This window comes from Gouania willdenowi, chromosome 5 (genome assembly GCF_900634775.1).
Source record: "Gouania willdenowi chromosome 5, fGouWil2.1, whole genome shotgun sequence".
NCBI lineage: Eukaryota > Metazoa > Chordata > Actinopteri > Blenniiformes > Gobiesocidae > Gouania > Gouania willdenowi.
This window is the reverse complement of record NC_041048.1, coordinates 31,061,892-31,082,845: the sequence shown is the minus strand read 5'-3', so window position 1 is coordinate 31,082,845 and position 20,954 is coordinate 31,061,892. Positions and strand designations below refer to the sequence as shown.

At 37.3% G+C, this 20,954-nt stretch overlaps 1 protein-coding gene across 10 annotated transcripts in view; it reads right to left on the bottom strand.

Moving 5' to 3' along the window:
* The window catches only part of LOC114462798 (band 4.1-like protein 1), a 131,622-nt gene that overhangs the window by 8,515 nt on the left and 102,153 nt on the right, over nucleotides 1-20,954 (bottom strand). For 2 of the 10 annotated variants that reach the window (XM_028445797.1, XM_028445798.1), the window contains 9 exons: nucleotides 20,874-20,918; nucleotides 19,831-19,971; nucleotides 18,416-18,502; nucleotides 14,734-16,092; nucleotides 12,552-12,602; nucleotides 10,969-11,316; nucleotides 10,424-10,549; nucleotides 2,955-3,014; nucleotides 57-155 (listed from right to left, as the gene is read on the bottom strand). In XM_028445797.1, coding sequence (XP_028301598.1) covers nucleotides 57-155; nucleotides 2,955-3,014; nucleotides 10,424-10,549; nucleotides 10,969-11,316; nucleotides 12,552-12,602; nucleotides 14,734-16,092; nucleotides 18,416-18,502; nucleotides 19,831-19,971; nucleotides 20,874-20,918 — 2,316 coding nt within the window. The remainder of the gene's footprint in view (nucleotides 1-56; nucleotides 156-2,954; nucleotides 3,015-10,423; nucleotides 10,550-10,968; nucleotides 11,317-12,551; nucleotides 12,603-14,733; nucleotides 16,093-18,415; nucleotides 18,503-19,830; nucleotides 19,972-20,873; nucleotides 20,919-20,954) is intronic. The other 8 variants (XM_028445799.1, XM_028445801.1, XM_028445802.1 and 5 more) reach the window with 7 other exon arrangements.

Below are 20,954 nucleotides of genomic sequence, written 5' to 3'. Positions count from 1 at the left end.
GCATTACCAACATAAACAGAGGTACTAAGTGGAGCTGTAAAGAAAAAGCTGGTTACCTTGGTAACTTGTGTTGTGGTTGCTGAGGTGACACTCTCAGCGGTGATGGTCAAAGGAGACACAACAGACTCTCGCCCTTGGGTGCTGCTTGCTTTTACCTACAACACATTCATAGAAGCAACATTACACACAAAATCACATCTACTGTACATGCACACACTGTGCTGTTTGAATATTTTCTGAGCTATTGCAAAAGTCATCCGAACACTCATCAACAAGGTCACAGTCGCGACTCACTAAAGATTCTACTCCTGCGTTTATTTTTACCAAACACATTTCTACCAACACACTGTGAATCTCTTCTCAGTGAACGTCTTTCTAATAAAGCATCTCTGTAACTGGCTTGTTCCAGGTTGTGTTTATTAAAATAAATGTTTCTCTTTTTGTGTTTCTGCACAAACAGTAGTGTAAATTCATACACAATCCTATGTATTCGTAGTAGTTTCTCATCACCTTGTAAGTCGCTGCACCTGGGTTTGCATCTGTTTTGGAGGTTTCATTTATTTAGCCAACTTTTTTCCAGTAAATTGACTTTGATCTCCTGACGTGTTTCAACTGCCAACTGCCAGTCTTCTTCAGAGGCGTCCGTTGATCATTTTGATGTGTCATTGACTTCCACATAGTAATTCCAGCCCATTAAGTTTGTCAATTCTTTGTTTCATTTACTTTCGTTCAGGAAATTATTAAAAAAAAGAAAAAGGCATTATGGACCAGCTCATTATCATTCTGTGATTGCACACAGTGAATTTCCTTAATCTCTAATTTCCTCCCAAAGCATAAAAACTTGTATTTAAGAATATCAAAATATCACAATACATGACAAACTAGAGTATTACATTATATATTACACTATAATAAATGTAGCATATTTTGATGACCAGTACTTTTTATTGTGTATATTGTATCGGGTGCTGTCAATATATTTAGTAACGGATGCCTGGGTAGCTTTAGCATCATCATTGACGTTTCAATTCTTTCACTATTGAGCTTTTCTTTTAGGCTGTTCCCTTTTACCACAACAAATAATTCTAATGGTTAAATTGGAATAGGTTGGGATGAAAATCATGCAAACACATGTCTGTAGGAAAAAGCAGGTTTGAGAGTATGGAAAGACCAACGGCCTTAAAGACGACATTCAAGCTACGGAGCAACCCATGACACTCAAAACACAACATACCACCATAACAAAATGAGTATCACATAAATATATTTGCACGTGTGAAAATCATCAGTTAATAGTGCTGTCGGTTAAAATGGTTTATAAATGGCCATTGGGGTGGGGGGTGGGGGTGGCTGTGTGTCAGCCCTGTGATGGACTGAGGTCTGTTGCTACTCATTGAACTACCTTCCACTGGACAAGATGCATTTGAGATAACCAGGCTGATTTTACTCAACTGTCTTTACAGTAGGGCTGAACGATTTTGGAAAATAATCTAATTGCAATTTTTTTCCAAGGGCCTCTTGTCATGGATTTTTCAATGAACACAAGCAATAAATCAATCTGTTTCATAATAAACTATTTCAGATTTATTTAAACTTTAAATAATTATAAAATATTTATTTTAAAGCACAGATTACAACAATAAAGCAAACAAATCTGTGGCTTTACCTCTTCAACATATCGAACTAACTTCACGTTTCATGAAACACATGGACTGCACTTCTTAAATACTCTCTGAACTTAAAAGGACAGTACAAGAAAAAAGAAACGGTAGCCTTTGCAGTTAGAAAATCGTATTTTATAATATTGCGATAAAATCGCAAATGCAATTATTCGTTCAGCCCTACTAACTTTGTGCTTTTTAAAGTTGTTAATAATACAAATGTTTTTAGTGGTATAGGTCTTACATTTTGGAGTTTCCATCTTCTTGTTTTTAATATCTCGTTTTTCTTCATTTTTTTATGCAGGTTGTCATTACTTTACTTTACAATAACCTCACATCAGCTCACTGTAAATAGGGTGGCCATTATTAGGTTGTGCATGCTAAAAGCAACTTTTTGCAACATTTAGCAACAAACCACATTTACAAAATGTACGTGTGTTACTTTTTGTTACTTTTGACCAGATTTACAGCAATATTCGTGAAATTTGCGATATTTTTTCTTGTTAAATTAACATTTTATTTCTAAATCTAAATTTAAATTGAAAGGTTAAATCTAAATCTAAATGCTAAATGCTAAAATGTAACATTCAGATTTGACATTTAAGATTTACATTTAACATTTAGATTTAATATTTAGATTTAATATTTAACATTGACATTATATGTTTACCCTGCGTTGGACTGGCGCCCTCTCCAGGGTGTACCCCCGCCCAGCGCCCAATGAGAGCCGGAGATTGGCACCGGCAGACCCCCGCAACCCTGACAAACAGGAGTATGTGGGTCTGAAAATGGATGGATGGACTATATTTTCACAAGAAAAAAAAAACATATAAACACAAATATTGCTGTAAATCTGGTCAAAATAAAGTGTTTTTGCTAAATGTTGCAAAGATTTGTTGTTTATTTTAGCATGCACAAGTTAACGATGCCTCGGTGTGTATAGTAATTAATATTTGAAATGTATACGTGGAATTATAAATAATAGTTGACCCTAAACAGATTTAATCTCGATGCTCTGGTGTTTTCATAAACATGTAAAAAGTTCATTCTAGTTTTAAAATGCCGTTTTAAATGGATGGATGATGAATGGATGGATGGGTGCTTTTATGCTCGCTATGAATAGTTTCGTATTTAGGTATCTGCCTCAATAAATGCGTAAAAGAGAATTTCCTGACACAAACAAGTGTTGAGAGTATCTGATTGTTAACTCCACACTCACTCTGAGAGGTATGAACAGAAGTCGTCCACACAAACATACTCAAGGACTTTTAGTGTCTCATTACAGATACTTACAGGGGAGCCGTTTTCCTTAAGTGCTGCTTGAGCCTCCCGCTGGCCGACACCTTCACAGTTCTAGCAGACAGAAAGAAGAACTCAATACCAGACTCAGATAACTTCCTTGAACACAGCAAGTGATCAATCTAATTAGAATACAACTTCTAACAATCACATACAAAATACTGACTTTGGTATAAGATAACTGGGTATTATCTGAACACCAAAAATGAGGTTTTTGGGTGTACAGATTAGAACTAGAGGTGAATGCGTAATGGTAATACAGCTGGAGGAGACACTTTTACCAAAAACAGTATATTATTGATCCATAAAATACTGGATTTCCTTGTAATTTGTTGAAACAGGATTATTTTATGCTGTAGAGGCCATTTTATCACATTTCTGACAATAGGACACAATAATTAGCTACATTTAGTATTAACTTACTATTGATGTTATCACATAAACTTAAACTTATTATTTTGAAATTGTAGATGCTTCAGGTAACCAATGTTGGAGATGCAGTTAGGGGGGTTATGTTCCATAAATGAAAAAGTATATGAAATTATGGAGAGGGTACTTATGATATGAAAGGCCGTACACATGATTTGACAAAAATGCAAAGGGGTACACGGCTTTAAATTTCCACTTGTGTTAATTAATGCACTCTCTTTCTGATAAAGATCCTTTGCTACAGGCATCTGCAGCTCCCAAAGAGTGGTCTTTTACTTCATGCAAAGGATCATTATCATGTAATTATATTCATTAAGCCGCTTTCTAGGGGCAGAATGGTTTAATGCAGGCGTGGGCAACTGGCAGCCAGGGGGCACATGTGGCCCTCAATCTGATTTTTTGTGGCCCCCAAAGCAAATCACCAAAAATTGTAGTTCAAGAAGATGGAAGGAATTTAAAGCCCAACATAATAAACAAAACAAGAAGACATGGTCATCAACATCCCCCTCCAGATTGCTTGTCATTATAACTCACAACCTTTTCCTAAATGTCCTATATTTAAGCACTTAGATGTATAAATAAGAAAATATTATCACATCAGAATATAAAATTACTAACTATCTTAAACGGTTTCTAAGAAAAGCTGTCCCCTTTGAAGATAACTCGAACAGAGTAAAGAAAAATCGAACAAGGGCAATAACTCCGGAAAAAATAATTGTGCGCTTCTCATTTTCGAACTCCATCAAGGTATTGATACCCTGAAGCCACACACCAAATTTGGTTATCCTATCTTAAACAGTTTCTGAGGAAAGCTGTCCTCTTTAACTCGGACGAACGGATGAACGCACGGACGTACGTACAGACGGAAGGACGAAGCTCAAACTATAACATACTATACCCCCCTTCCACACATTGTGGTGGGGGATAATAACTCCCAAACCACACAAGCAAAATGCACAAAGTACACAAAAATAAACCAAAAATACACAAAATGACAACGACAGAAACATCAACCACTTTAACAAGTGTTAACAAGTACTACAAAAAACACACAAAAACATCAACACATAACATGATAGCTCCAAACTCACACAAACTGTCAACACAATTACGCAAAGTGACAGAAAAATACAGAAAGAGACCCCAAAAACACACAAATCAACAACAAAAATGCAGAAAATGACAGAAAAATACACAAAATTACAACATGAACACAAAAATAACAGAAACCACATATAATCAGTAAGAACTGACAAAACAGAAAAACCCAAAGGGCAAAAAAAAAAAGACAAGACCCTTTTTTTCCATTTTATAATGCTCAGATTGGTCATTATTCTGACATGAATGTTGATAATATGGCCCTCGAATCAGATAAAATCAAATATTTGTGATAGAGTTGCTTATCCCTGGTCTAATGCTTAATGGTACACATACTGGTTACCAAATACATTTCAACAGATTTGAAGTGCTTCCCTCTGCTGGCAGCATGAGGTAAATGCTACAGGTCTTTGTCTGTCTATGAATGACGTCATCTTTTATTACCAGCATTTACACACAAACATCCACTGTTTCATTCACACTTTTGGAGGTTTACTCTCAGCTAATCTGGCATGTACAGTGACATCGCCCCCACCACCACTAGAGCTGAGGCATGATTAGATTTTAATGAGGCACCTGTGGGACGACCAACCTGCACTTAGATCTCTGCCTCCAGAGATGAACGGGAGTCAAACTTGCTTTCATCATCCTCATTAACAGAGTGTCAATACTTTAATCACTCTGCAATGAGGCGATTATGTCATCCGTGTCTGGAGAATATGGAGGTTGTGTCACCAAAGCCTAAAGAAGATGCTTCTCCCTCTAATCAAACCGCAAAGCACCGTAAAAAAAAGGGTGAAAAATCTTTATTGCGAGGCTATTTCACGGCTGACTGATGGAATTGATCCTTGGAGGACATTTGTCCTTATCTACTCTTTCTACCAACACTACTGTCAACTGGAACATGTCAACTTTACTTATGTAGGTGTAGACAGATTCAGTCTAGCATTTTTAAAGGGGGAAAAAGCTTCACCTATTTTCATGTCATCTTCATCTGCTTTTTGTCATTGAGTTCTGATGTCAATTTATACTGACAGAGCTAAAAGCCTAAACTTTGTACAGATTGTTAAATAATTTACACTCCATTTGGTAACCAATTGTGAACATCTGTCAGTGGTTTGAATGAAAAAATAAAATAAAAAATACAAGAACTGTCCAAACAGGAAATAAAACCCTCGTCCTCAATCTGAGTTGGTAATGCAAAGCTATAGTACTCCTTACTATGCACTACAAACTTAATTTGTATATATTGTCTACTATATACTATAAGTACAGTTGGGAGGATCAGGATGATGACCGTTCCCACTGAAGTATGGGACCTTCAAAGTTTCCCAAGATGCAATTCGAACCAACAATGACAAAAACTAGAAGCATATTAAATATCTCCGTTGTTTCGCCACCTTTGAAAGTTTTGAAAGCATTTTCAGCAAGAAAGTAGAATTGACCAAGTTCCAGTGGCCAAGTAGAATTTCAACATGTGCTCATTTGATCCATGAAACTCGTGGAAACATATTCTGGAGATTTTTTGTGACCCGCCATTGTGCTACTTACAAAACTTCCACTTAACTTCAAAACAAGAGCCCTATTTACAAAAGCATTAAAACCTTATGAAAGACATGAAGAGATGCTTTTGTTTTGAAAAGGGGATGTTTGATTTTTCACTTGAAGCTGGTCCCAGGACTACTTTACGTTCCGCTCGCAATGCATCATGGGGCAGTTGAGTATAAAATAGAATGCTTTTGATACACAAGGTTTGATACACAAGGTACAATGCAATTAAGATGTGTACATCGGGGCATTTCTCGCATACTCAATTTTTCCATACTATCTAATGTGAACGCACTGCATTCTCATTTTGAAGTCAGACTTAGTATGAGTAGTAAGTTAATATGACATTTATACGGCAGACTGCGCATGTTCCACTTTCAGTCCATGTGCAGTCTGCCCCACATACCAAGTCACAGAGAGAGAGTGATAACAGACGAGATAAAAGGCTTGTGAATCTAAGGGAAACATTATCTAAGGTGGAGAGAACAGACGCAATTCATCTGCAGAGTGGACGTGAAGTGTCTGTCTGCTCTGATCAGCTGGGCTCGGCTGCTTGTGTGTGTGGAGTGGAGGTGAGCCTCTTACTGTCCTCTCAACAGTGAATGATACATGCTTTCATGTCTCTAAAACATCAGAAAACTCTCCAATAACAAGTCCCTACATTTGTCACTATAGTCTCTATTGAGAAAAAAGTCGCTAAGAGTTCCACAGTGTGCGCGTGCATGCAAGCGTTCACAAGAAGACGGTAAGTTTTGTTCAGAAGGGGAGGGGGGAGCGTGGAGCGTCTAATTATTTTACATACTGCAGCTTTAATACACCCACATTCTACCATAACAGGTCAATGCAAAGGAGCTCATGAATGGTTTTTCCATCAAAACATGCTGCTGATAAATGACGTATGCTTAAACAGAAAATACAAGGAACAGGGATTCGGAGAATGAAGTGTTGTGGGTGACGAGGCCAGAAAAAGAACATTATATATTCGGTGGTCACAATAGTCACTAATAAATGAAAAACAAATTAGTGAGAGCAGTCGTCACTTCTATAAATAGCATGAGCGCCATAGAGCTAAATGTGGCAGAGGTGGTCGCCTCAAGAGGAAGTTTAGAATATTTATTGAGTTTATCAAAAGAACAAGGTGTAGTGGTTTAAAGGGTAACCACCTTCTGTTGAGATCTGAAGCCATAAAGTCATAAAACAATAATTTAAACATTGTGGTTTTGAAATACTATGCTGTGGAAAAATAAAATACAGATCTTAAAAATTATCTAACAAAGAGTGAATAGTCCAAACTGAAACATTACTACAGATTAAACAGATTGTGCAAACAAAAACACAAAGCCTAGTGACTTAAGGAGCTTTCAAGGAGACATCAAAAGAGCGAACAATTGCTTCATTCATCGGACAGTAATTTTTTTCATTATTATCTGTTCAAAAAAGCTTTTTTATAATGTCAACAGAACAAGCTGACTTGAAATATATATAATTAAATTCTGTTTGTAGCGCAGCAGATATTTATTTATATTTTGGCAGACCACAGTCTCAGGAATACAAACACAAAACTGAGTGAATTTTTTTTTTATCAATGTCAAAAACTAGAACTTCAGGTAACTAAATTCTCACCTAGAACATTACATGGGACATCTGTTTTGGAAAATTGTTTTGAGAAGAGAAAGAAGCTAAATGTCCTATATATATATATTTCCAAGATATATATATAAAAAAAAAATATATATATATATATATATGAGTAATAGTAATAATAACATGGATGAAGCATACACGTGCATACACACATAAAGTGTCTAATATCAATAACAGAATCAATAATTATAGATAAGGCTTTATCAGTCAGACACAAAAAATGTAAAAATTATTTGTTAACCATAAAGAAGGAAATAATTTGTAGCAATTTAGTGTTAACTGTAGCTCTTTGCAATGAATGATTCTTTTGATGATCAGTTTAGTGTTTTGGCTGTGAGTGCAGCTGATATGGGTAAATGCACTTTGATCACTGACAGTGTTTTTTAAAGTAATAACACAATTTCATGGTCCACCCAAGAACGTTTTGTCACCATATTATGATGCAATCATGAGTTCACGTGAAACCGTTAATTCATCCAACAGGGTACAGTCTGAGGGTGGCTAAATGTATAAGAAAAAGTAATGCAATTTTATAAAGTCATTTATCATGACTTCCTGTTGCTTTTACATATTCCTGATATCAATTAATTATAATTATATAATTCATTTATATGATATTATTATGTATTATATTATTTAATTGCAATATTTCCAAGATTTACATATTTTTTTCTTATATATAATTTCCTCCTTTAGCCTTTATATATATATATGTATTTATTTATTTTTTTTCCACCTGAGAGAAGTGCATAGTTAATACAAAGCATTTATTGAGTGTTTACGCAGCATATTTGATTTCTGTTTAATTCCAAATTATTTATTAACATTAACATTTTTTTGTTATGGGAACATCCAAAGATGGAAGTAAATTAAAATGCAAGACCTATAAGGAGTGTTTATGTGATTTTACCTATTCATGGTAGTGTTTAGTTAAATACTGCAAAAATAATCATGATAATCGTAATATCGTAGATATTTCCCTGACAACAATCATACCAAAAAAATCTGTGATCACTACACCCCTAATTTACAAAGGCACAGGGAGAACCCGACATTTTTTTCTGTATGCAGTGTTTCAAACCTCACGATGCATTGCACTGATACTTCAAACTAACTTTAAGGTGATGTTACAACTTTGAAACAACATCTGACTCATCCCTCTACAGCAGGCAACTCCAGTCCTCAAGGGCCGGATTCCTGAGACTTTTAGACGTCTCCCTGCTCCAACACACATGGTTGAAACCAATGTGTTGTCATCAAGCTCAGAGGAAGCATGATAATGAGCATTTGATTCAGGTGTGTTGGACAGGGACACATCTAAAAGTCTCAGGAATCCAGCACTCGAGGACGAGAGTTGCCCACCGCTGCTCTAGAGCCTAGGTTCCCAAAGTCGGGTACCCCCAAGGGTACACAAATTGCCACAGGGGGTGCGTGAACAGAAATTCAAAACAGCGTGACAACATTGGAAACTAGAATACAAATCAACCATCAGTCAGGAGCCTCCATGCATTGCCACAAATTACACATTGGCCTCTGTAAGACTACCCTCTAGTGGTGAGCAAATTAATTACATGGTGAGTCGCCCTGCCCTCACATAGACTTACGTGAATGACATTGATTGATTTACACCTGTGACTGCCTGTCACTCATTCCATCGTGGGCGGCTAACTGATGAAAATGAATAAGATAAATGTCACTCCACATCGACTGTTACCACTAGCTACCGCAGTTGAAGCGTCACCTGTCAGCAACAGTGTACGGTGGACCAAGATGCTAGCAGTTGTACACTTGTGGATAGCTGAGCTACTAGCATGGCCATGGACAGTCAGATGCAGAGCCCCTCATGCATAGACAGATAAACAATCCCATCAAAAAAGTGCAAATTTAAATTCAGACAAACACTGCATCCTCTCAACCTCACCCTTCACATTAAAGTTGTAGTGAGTTGTATTTCACAGTTTCAGGGTGATTCATATGTTGTATTACTATTATATGCTCAATCATCAAATGTTTGGTAGATTTATTTTTCCAAAAAATTACATTTTATTTCTCACTGAAATTGCTTAGACTAATTAACTAAATAAATTGAACAAGTTATAATTCTTGTGTTTTTACAGATTCTTCTTTTTTTTAATTATATATTCATTAGCCTTTATTTAGTCAGAAGAACCACACTGAGATTCATAATCTATTTAACAAGTGTGTCCTGGCAGTATTTATATTATTTCTCAACAGGATAGGTAAAATTCAGAGATAAATTTCACTGTAGGGCTACACTGTTTATGACATTACATTATTGTGTTTTTTAACTGTGCAGAGGTAGTGGGTACATGGCTTCAGGTTAAATGTCTGAAGGGGAATGGGACTGTGTTCATAATCTCAAATTACATACATGCCCCACATAGATGTACAAGAGATGCATCAATCATGTACAGATAGATAGAAATAAACCAAACACTATTCAAATACTCAACACATGCATGCAACGGTTGTAATACATTGTAACCGTTGTATTTCTCTTCTTTAAAGAAGTTTTAGGGGTGATGGTACCATAGCAGAGTGGAAGACACTCCTTGAATGGAAATTGAGCGTAGAATGAGAAAGTAAAGAAATAAAACATGTACAGTCGCTGGAAATATGCACCTTTTCAAGTTGGTTGCAACACGCCAATAACCAATAAATGATAAAAAGAAGGTGGTGCCATAGTGGAATCTACTGACAAGCCACAGCTGGTGTTAACTCACCTGTAGTGAGACATTCATAATGTGATGGTTTTCTGATCCGTTTGTGTGTGTTTCCGGCAGATGTTCAGCCTTCTTCAGCCTGTGGGCCACACTGACTGCACTGGGATCTTTGAGAGCCACAGGAGGCTGTGGGAGGAGACACACACACACACACACACACACTCGTTAACACCCTGGAAATGTGAGCAGCGACAGTTTCAAAGCAAAACGGACTTAGATTCTTAGTTCAAAGAAAGCAACTGTGAAATTTACTTTATTGGTTTGAAATGTGCAAAGGATGATGATGCAATGACAATGAAATCCAAAGAACAGAGACAAATGTATACATTACATTTAAACACACAAACACAATAAAACATAAATAAAATGAATGGAAATCGGAACTCAATACTTTAAAAACCTTGTACACAAAAAAGCTGCTAATCAAAAAAAAGAAGGAAAAAAAAAGCATTTAAGTTACACAACAGAATCCTGACGAGCAGGTCGATCTGTTGGCTGATGAGGATAATGATGGTGATGAAGGATCAATACATTCATCCATCTACCTCATGATGCATTTCCTCCTCTGGAAACTTATCCTCCATTGGATATTTCTCCCGGGATCCCATTAGACGGGCTGAGTAAAACCTGGGTGTTTCCTCCAAGTCTTGTAAATGTCTCTCCCTCTCTCCCAGCTCCCTCACTCCCATGGACACGTCCTCAGTGCCAGAGTGGAGGTCCGTGATGACTGTGAAGTCAACCTCAGCCTCCAGACTGGACGTGGAGCTGACCGTCATGCTTGAGCACTTGCGTTCGATGCCCAGGTGGCTGTCCCTCATGTCGGCCACCGTGTCGCGTTCCTGCTCCTCCTCGAAGGCTACGCTGGACTGAGGCCGCCTGTCCACCAACTCCCTCTGGTACAGTCATAACACAGGATCACCACTCTGATACATGAAGGAAGCTGTTCCATGATGGACGTTAAAATGTAAAAGCGTGAAATAGCATCGGAATGATTGTAGTTAAATTGTTGGAACTGAAAGAAAATCCAAACTGAAAGCGGAGGGAAATTCAATGTTTTTGAATTAAATTGTATCAAATGAAAAACACATGCAGTTAAAGGTTAGGTAAAAAAAATACTCATTTCTATTAATATTTGGAGGTAAAACCTTTTAAAGGTCATGACTGATTAACAGCTTGGTAACACTTTACTTACGCTGTCATTATCTGTCATTAGCATGAATAAGGTGTCATGAAGGCTCTCATTAAATGTTGTTCACTAAATTATGACAACTTTGGAGCTATGTTGGCATTTTTGGGTTAGGTGGAGGGATCTAGTGGGGTTAGGGTAACAAACAACACTTAATGACAGCCTTCATGACACCTTATCCATGTGTCATGTCATAATAATGACAGCTTAATATCAGCATTATGTATAAAACTAATACTTTTGTTTAGTAATTAATACAGTCATCTCTTGACTTATGACTAGACTTATCTAAAACACCATGTTCTCTTTTTATTACAGTAGTAATCATGTCATAGGTTTAAACGTTTGAAGATTGAATAACAAACAGTGTCTAGGCCAAATGTTGTCATAGTTTTCATCAACTACATTTATTGAATAATTCAGAAAAATACATGTGAATAAAAACTATAGGAAAAAATATTGATATTTCTGTCAACTAATAAAAACTAAACACTGACAGACACACGCATGCCCACACACACACACACACACACACACACTGGTACTTATAGTTGTGCAAAAATCTCCCCCAAAATGCAATAATTTGGAATCTCTGGGATGATAAACCTACATTTGTTACCTGGCAACACTGCTCAGTTTTACTTAACATGTGGGAGGTCACATAGCTTAAGAGCACAGTGCATTACTAAAGGTTTACAGGGAAAATATTGGCCTAAAAAAACCCCACTGCCTCTGCTTGTATTTTCAACATCAAAAACAAAACAAAAAAAAACATGATTAATATAATGAAGCCGTCAGAACTTTGTTATTTCTATATTTTTTTAGCATGTCAGACATTGTCAGACATTTAAATAATGACTGTCCATTATTAGATTAACTCAATGGATAGATGTGCATTAGGTCAGATGGCATGCAGTTTGAACAGAATGAAAATTTGGCAACCTTGAGATCAGCCAAAGGCTCTTCAAAAATGGCAGGAGTAGAGACGGGCTCCTGCATGAACGAAGCAGAGGGCAAAGCAGAGAAAGCAGCAGTAGGTTAGCACAGTATGGAACCACAGGTCAACACACACAAACACCCCAGAGAACTTGAAGTTATGGGCTCAGTGTTTTCCGTGAGCTAAATCCTTTAATGCATCCCAGATCATTCAGATAAATCATCACATCATCTACACATTAAAACAACCATCCTTAGTTATAGCTCCAAAGCCAATTGAAAATTCAACTAATCCTTGCGATTTAAAAAAAAAAAAAATCAATTGGATGCAAGTTTCTTGCATTTTTAACCAATAGTTAAGGCATATAAAACATCAAAAGTGACAAAGACAATAACATACTGCTATGTGACATTGAGCATTGACTAGTTTGCTAAATTCTAATAATGTTTAATGAGTCAAAATTGGCGTATTCTACGATACGCTTGGTACACTGCGGGATATTGAGGTAATTGGAAGCAAACATTTTCTTCTTAGATATAAACTCTGCCTCAATTTTACTGGTATTTCACTCCAAAATATATTGCAAGTAGAATTTAAAGGTTGATTAACAATTATTCTCAACCAATTTAACCAATACATCAGTCTGAATTGTTTCCTGCCAACAAGTGCAAATACTTTACTTCTGGAACAATTTTGATAAAAATAAATAAATAAATAAATAAATAAATAAATAAATAAATAAAAACTGCTAGTGTAACATTGTTGAAAAGTGTGGAAAGTTTTCATAAATGTATACAGTATATGTATTGCTGATGTTAAAATATTGTTTATAAACTAAATAAAATGCTCCCACAAAAAAACACTAGTAAAACCCTGTGGGATCTGACTGTCTGAGTTCAATAAAACCGAAATTTCCCGCACTAATCCTAAAGTAGAAACACAGAGCAGTATAACTTCAAGGAAATGAAGATAGTGAGCTTATTGCATCAAACACAAAAGCCACAGCTATTTGTTTGTAATCACATGAAGCAGAACTGACGAATCATGCAGCCTATAAATGAACGGATTCACACCCTAACTTATTGCCATGTAAATGAGAAAGGGTTGCAAGGCCTCACACACTTCATTCTTCAAAATGTGAGAAAAGTTTAAGAATTGAGTTATAACAGGCAATTAAAAAGTGATTACATATATTTTATAGCCAGATTTTGCAAACTAGAACTAGGAGGAGAGCTGGATATTTTCCCCTGAGTTCAATTAAATTGTGATTTGATTGTCACTGAGGTCTTGTCTGTGTGCTCAAAGCTAAGCAACACCTCTTCTCCCATTTAATCCAATACATGTGAGAGCTACTCTCAGATGAAAAGGAGGGAAATGATGAAAGCTGTCATGTTTGCTCCCTTCAAATTCATTTCATTTCAATTGCGTGCATGCTCCCAGTGAAACCAAGAGTAAAATGAAAGCAGAAAATGCGACTGTCAGGCACCGAGCTGTGGTGTCAGACTGCTCACCACCTGCTCAGGGTGGGGTTGGGTGAGATCGACAGAAACACCTCACACTGAGAGGCTTTCAATCCACGTACTGTTAAAAGAACCAAAGCAGCTAATTTCTGGCTTACGAACAACAATGTGCAAGAGAGGGCAACCTTTTGTAATTTCATTTGGGTTCTTATTTGTCAGTTTGCTGATTAATTTGTGCACCAATTATATCCTTCCATTTATCTCTAATTTTGAGAAAAAATAGCTCTATCTGACACAATAATGGATGATTGCACTTTTCTATCTCCAATTACATTCAATTTGTTGCAATTTTATGCATTCGCATGTTTTGTTTTGACAGTTTTAATGGCATGGAGATGTGCAAAAATCATGAGAGCAATGCTTATGTTGGAGCCTGTCTGCCCTCGGCAATGTTTGACGGACGGAACGTGACGCAGAAGAAAAAATTAGGCCCATTGTTTAAAACACAAAAGCTGCAAATCATATAAGTTATATAAATTGGCATTGTTGGGGGCAATGGCAGATCTGTCCACTTTCACACTGATGCAAAGGCACAGTTCTGCCTGCTCTTCATACAGGCACCAGCTGGTGAAATGAATGAATGCTTCAAGTCACTTTAAATACATACAAGTCTGTATGAAGCTCATGCAAAGTTATACTTCCAATGACAGATGTCATGGAGAGTTACCGATAGTCTTTTCTTGGCAGTGTCCAGGCTCGGCTCTCTGCTGGCATTTCGGCTGTTCCGCAATATGAGTCCTGACTCTCTGGCTTTTTGTGTTTTCACTGGAGGGGCTGGTGGAATCACTTTAGAAAGCCCTGAAGACATGGAACTAAATCCTCTAGCTGAATGATAACTTTCATCCTTATGATCTGTTCTGACCTCCAGGTCTGTCATGAATGCAGGATGGAAAGTAGGCGAGTCAATCCAATTGAGGTCTGAGGATCCCTCTGGAGAACCGACCGACCAGCGATATTCCCTTCCGATAACCCGTGTGGGCTCTTCCTGTTCTGTCTGTTCCTTTTCATCTTTGCATGCTAAACTCTTTGACCTCTCTGGCTTAAGTGGAACAATTCTGGTGATTTCTGACTGGAGACTACTGCCTGATAGTCGGTGGAAAGACGTCCTCTGGCTTCTGTCGCTTAGGAAACTCTCAACATCCTCGCCTCCAGAGCTGCTGATTCTTCTGTCATGTGTCTTGACTTGTCGAAGCTTTACCTCTGCTAACTTGTTATTGTCAATAAGGCCCTTAGCCCTCACCTTCATCACACACTCCCCCTTGACACCTGATAATGAACTATCATGTTCTATCTTTCCAGGTCCATTCACTGAGCCATAGTCAATAAATGCTGTTCCAACCACATCCACTTTTTTCTTGATCTGCTCTGTTTCATGTGAGAAAACCTCTCTACCGGAAACATTTTCCTGTTTGCTGCCTTTAAAGACCCTTACAGACTGATCCTTTACTAAACTCCAATCATCTTTCATCATACCTACAGGGGAAATCTCACATTGTTCTCCACTTTTGTATGTTGTTTCTGGACTGTTGTCCAACTCTGAGCCTTCATTCTCTTCTTCAGTTGAATCACTACCTTTCCTGTAGGTAAGCTCTGGTGGCATTCCTAGATTCAGGCTCTGAGGTCTTCTTTTCTTCCTCGGTTTGAAGGCTGTGTGCTCTTTGTTCTGGCGTGTGCCTGGGGCCACATTGCTGTTTGCCTCAGGGTCTAAAGCTTGTGAAGATTTAGTTTGAGATTTGTCTTGAAACGTGCCTGCATTGTCTGGAAATTGATTAGCAAATTGCCAAGTCTTCAAGTCTTCCCCTTTGGACAATTTTGTTGATTGAAACTCATCAATATGGCTTTTCATTTCTTGTCTGTGATATCCCTTATCTTTATGCATCACCTTCGTAGTATGTATCTCTTTTTCAAGCCCCTTTCTCTCCCAAGAGGAATCTGATGTGAGAGATTTGTTCTTTTCTTCGGTCTTCCAGTCATAGTCTTGCTGAAAAGGCTCTTGTTTTTCAATCAATACCCACTCTTCAGAGCCCTAAATGTTGGTATAGATTAAACAGAGTTAGACATGTCAAGCAGAGCAGCGCATGATTGTGAATCCTATACATGGTCAGCTACATGATAGGAGACAAAGTACCCTATACTAAATCGAAGAGCGGAGCTGAGGAAGGGAAGGTATTCGATCTATTTCAATTGATACATGTCATTTCAGGAACTGCCTAACAAAATGGTTAAATTGTAGCAATGGCATCTGTGCTTTGATATATTATGTAAAATTAAGATTGCTCAGGTAAATTAGTGGCATATTGCTATCTTGATGCAGCTAAGAACAATAGTTTTAAACAGTTACAAGGAATTAGAAGTCACTGAATCAAATTGGGCAATATAATTATGTAAATTATATAAAATTCCACTCGATGCAATCTCAGTTCTAGAGTCTAGACCAGGGATGTACAAACTTTTTATTTGATGGTTGCATTTGAAACTGGTCAGGTAGATGGACAATAGATCAGGTAGATTAGTTGATTATAAAAATTGATTATAAAAGAGTCCGCACATGTGGTTTAGATTGAGCTCATTCACCTGAGCTAGGGCTGGGCGATATATTAAGATTCATGATTCATCTAGATTTCTATTTTATGCGATACGTAAAACGACAATTGATTTTAACAATTAAATCTATTTTGAAGCTTATTTTGCATTAAAATAATACCATAGTTTTAAGAGTTTCTACTTTTACTACTTCTCCCTTGTCTGTCTCTTACTCGAAATATGCTCTGTAACACCTCTATGAGTACAAATATCCCACCCTCACTCACACACTCTAACAGGTTAAGAGATTCAACATGATGACAGGCATAGACGACAGAGAGTTCGATAAACTGTGTTGACTTTCTCTGTGTGACCATAGGGACAGGGGAGAAGTCCGGTTGTCTCCTCGCAAAACTCCCTCAGTTATACAAGTAGTGAAAGCAATGAGACAACGGGGTGGAACTAGTGCATGTATTTCTCTTCTGTAAAATCACTGAGAAACTTACTGCATTTGAACATTACGAGCAATAATGCATAATTTTCTCCATTTACACCCAAGGCTCTTTCTCAATTTCTCTCCCTTATCCACGAAGTAATGTGGCCACACTTAGTTGTTAGGGGACGGATTGCTGAGTGCACCCTAAAAACTGTAGGCTGCCACCCACACCTGCCATGAAACAAGCCACGCAACAGAATTTACTCACACTCTCTGACCCTTATAAGAGATTATAGCCAAAGATGGCACAATATGTTTATATTGTGCAGCTGACTGTAAATAAAAGTGCCTGATTGGCATTTTGTACTAGTGACTTTAATCCCCTTTCTGGTAAGACTTTATTTAGAACATTTTTCATGAATTGCCATTTTGAGGGAAAAAAATTAGATATGGATTTTGATACATATCGCCCAGCCTTAACCTCAGCCAATATGTCTACAACTGGCCTATAGTAAATTCTATTGAAATGCTCTAACTCTAGACTAGCATGAATGACATCATTCTAAAATGTCTTGTGTTACCTTATGGTTATCGAGGAATTTTATTTTGTTTGTAAATCTGTTGTAACTACAACCATCACAGACTTCTTGTATTTACTTTTTGGACCATATAATTCAAATAAAGTGAAGAGGTATGTATTGTTGTATAGTCACCCTGAAGTCTTAAAAATGAACTAAATTCCATCAGAGATTATGTATAGTGTAACAGTTCAATTAAACAATGGCTCACTGGTCTAGATATAAATAAATAAACCTGTTCATTATATCATCATTAAAATGCAGCTGCAGGTAAATTCTGTATCAATTCAAGCAACTACCCATAAGGAAGCACAAGCACAGCTTTCTGTCATTACAGCACTTAGAAATGTGACTTTTCAATAAAGTACAGACTTTTACAGAATGCCAGTAAATATCTCCCCCAACTAACCCAAAGGCTGCATAAAGCTTGTTACAAATGACCAAACTGTGGGATTAAATACATTATTTCAAAATGAACTATTAGAAAGTAATTTGGTCATGGGACCTTTAATAATGATAATGATAATGATACTGTGCATTAGGGGTAAACTAAACAATACAACAGCTATAAGTCATTATGAAAAAAAGTTACGTGACATGGGCAGTAGAGTTTCTTCAAACAATAAATATGACAGTATGGGTTTACTTGTCTAAATATCTTAAAATAAATACAAATTGGTGACAGAATGTAGCGAGGTAGAAGACAGGAGCAAGCAGTGAAGATGAATGTCCAAAATAGACTAAATACTCACTATAGTTCACAACATGCAAGAATTAGTATAATTAAAGAGGAAGAGTGAAAGACATGCAACCTCAGGTGAAGTCACCAGGGTCTTCTGGACGAAACCTTCAACAGAAAGACTGTTGACAGTGTCCTTTCCCGCTGCGCGATCAACCAACTGACCCACATTAGGCAGAAAGAATAGAAGAATAGGGTTAGGAAGAGGGAAAAAAAACATTTGTGTAAATTACTGTGCAGAAACATTCAAGAAACTCGTTTAATTTTGGGCTCCCGAAAATATGCAGTCTGGTGTACTGAGCAGCCATAGCCACAAAACCAAATCTGCAGACATTTGCAAAGCTAATCTTTGTTTTGTGAGGATATCAAGGGGCTTGAGTTTGACTAAATCTCTCAAGAACACTCAGAGGCAGCAAGACCACCCTGCCTTCAACTGTCAGTCAAACTGATTAACAACCTCCCTCTCTCCCTCTTGAGTTCTCCGGAATGGAACAAACAACAGGTTTGACATTCTGGGGAAAAAAAACCTGTTTGTGCCATATAACAGATGCAACATTGTCTGAAAGCAATTTAAACACCAGCAAAGGCAAACGCATCCTATCTACAGGCTTCATTCTCTACATACATACTGTATATGACCAGACCAGCCTGTCATTGCCTGGAAACTAAGCAGGTCTAGGCCTGGTTAGTAGTTGGATGGGAGACTATTGAGAATTCCAGGTGCCATAGTGGAGGACAATTGCTCCAGTGGTATCTGTCACTGTGTCATTTGGAAAGACACTTTACCAACATTACGTAGTGTGTGCGTGAGTGTTGGTGGTGGTCGGAGGGGCTGATGGCGCACTATGGCAGCCTTGCTTACATCAGTCTGCCCCAGGGAAGCTGTGGCTACAATAGTAGCTTACCACCACTAAGTGTGGAGTGAAAAATTTTTGCCTTAAAGCTCATTAGTGTCTATGATAAAGTGCTATATAAAACCCAATGTATTATTTTTATATCCCATTATCAAAATGTAGAAGTACTGCAACGTGCTTGATAAAGATCTGTTTCCCTGATCAATGAAAAATGGATTTATGATTATTTCTCAAGTGGCTAACATAAAGTAATTCCCTGAAATATCTTAATGTAATCTCATCATGTGTTCCCTTATGAACTATACATCAGTCATGCGTTAAGTACCAAAGAGATGTTGTCAGAATGATGGTGGTTCTTCAGAGAAAGATAAAATGTGCCTAATTAGGCGCAGGTTTAGCAGTAGCATAGTTGCTTCCCATCAGGCCTGTAAATTGCCTGATGGGAAACTGTAATTACATTCACTAATTCTGCTCATTTGCTCCACATATTTTCTTTCCTCGTTTCAGAAAAAATACACAAAAAAGACAGCTAGAAGTTTCTCCAATAAAGGTCAAGCACACAAAGTCAAAGTTATTATGGACTTGAATGCCATACACGTCGTGACCCCACCCACCATCATCAGCCCCTACTCACAGCCTTCTTTTCCGGTGTGCCAGTCGGCGAGGTTGCTGACAGACGGTTTATCCGCTTGCTCTGTGGCTCCCTCAGGGCTCTTTTCAGTTCATTGATGCTGGCCTGGTGCTTCAGCAAGACGTCCTGTGACTTATTTAGAAACTGAAGTGCAGCAGGAGAGTGAAAGAGAAGAAAACAGATGGGATAAACACTCAATGTGCAATTCAACAACTATCCTTACAGATAAAGATTTAAAATTGAATTAAAAATTAACTAAACTTCAGAAAAAAGCGCAACCATGATATACTTTCAAAGATATTTTTTTGTGCCCATATAAACTCCTCTTATTGATTAGATGTGAGTTTGTAGGTGACAAGTTACCCAACTTTCAGTCTGAGTTTTGATCATTTACTTTTCTACAGTTTCTGGCTTGAATATAAACAAGAGCTTCAAGAAAGCGACAATAACACTTGTGGTACAAAATAGTGTGACGTAATAGACAATTCTAAGTGGTTTGCCTTGCATAAAATGTAATCATAGAAGTTAATTTCGGTAAAACTCGTTCCAACTGAAAACCAATATCTCTGTCTTTTTAAACTATTTTGTGATCTTACCTCCTTGATACAATAAATAACTTGGTGTGTCTAAAAACACAATAAATTAAAGAAAATGTGGACATTATGTTAAAAAACAGCACTAATAAAAAAAATAAAACATTTAAAACCCTGCAAAGGTTTTCTTCTCAACCAATTGGGTACAGTAGAGAAAGTGTGAGAACCATGGTATTGATTTAGTGTTACTTTTTCCTCTTTATAATGTAAATTAAAATACCATTTCTAAGTACTGTAAATAGCTGAGCCTTTCAAAGGCACCTGTATCGTTTAGCCAACCAGCTCAAACTGATAAATTGGCAATTGTTGACTATTTCCCTTGTTGTTTAAAGTATAACAGTTTTTCTATGTTATCTATATATAAAGGTCATGCTTAAATGAAGACTACAGACAACAGTGAGAAAAATAACGTGCAAGACAAAGAGAAGAAGAGCTACACACAGGAGCAGGTACCTCCTGTTTGTGCCGAGGCGTGGCCTCCTGATCCAACTGAGAGAGCTGAGTTTGAGCAGAATTCGATGAGTAGGAAAGAGG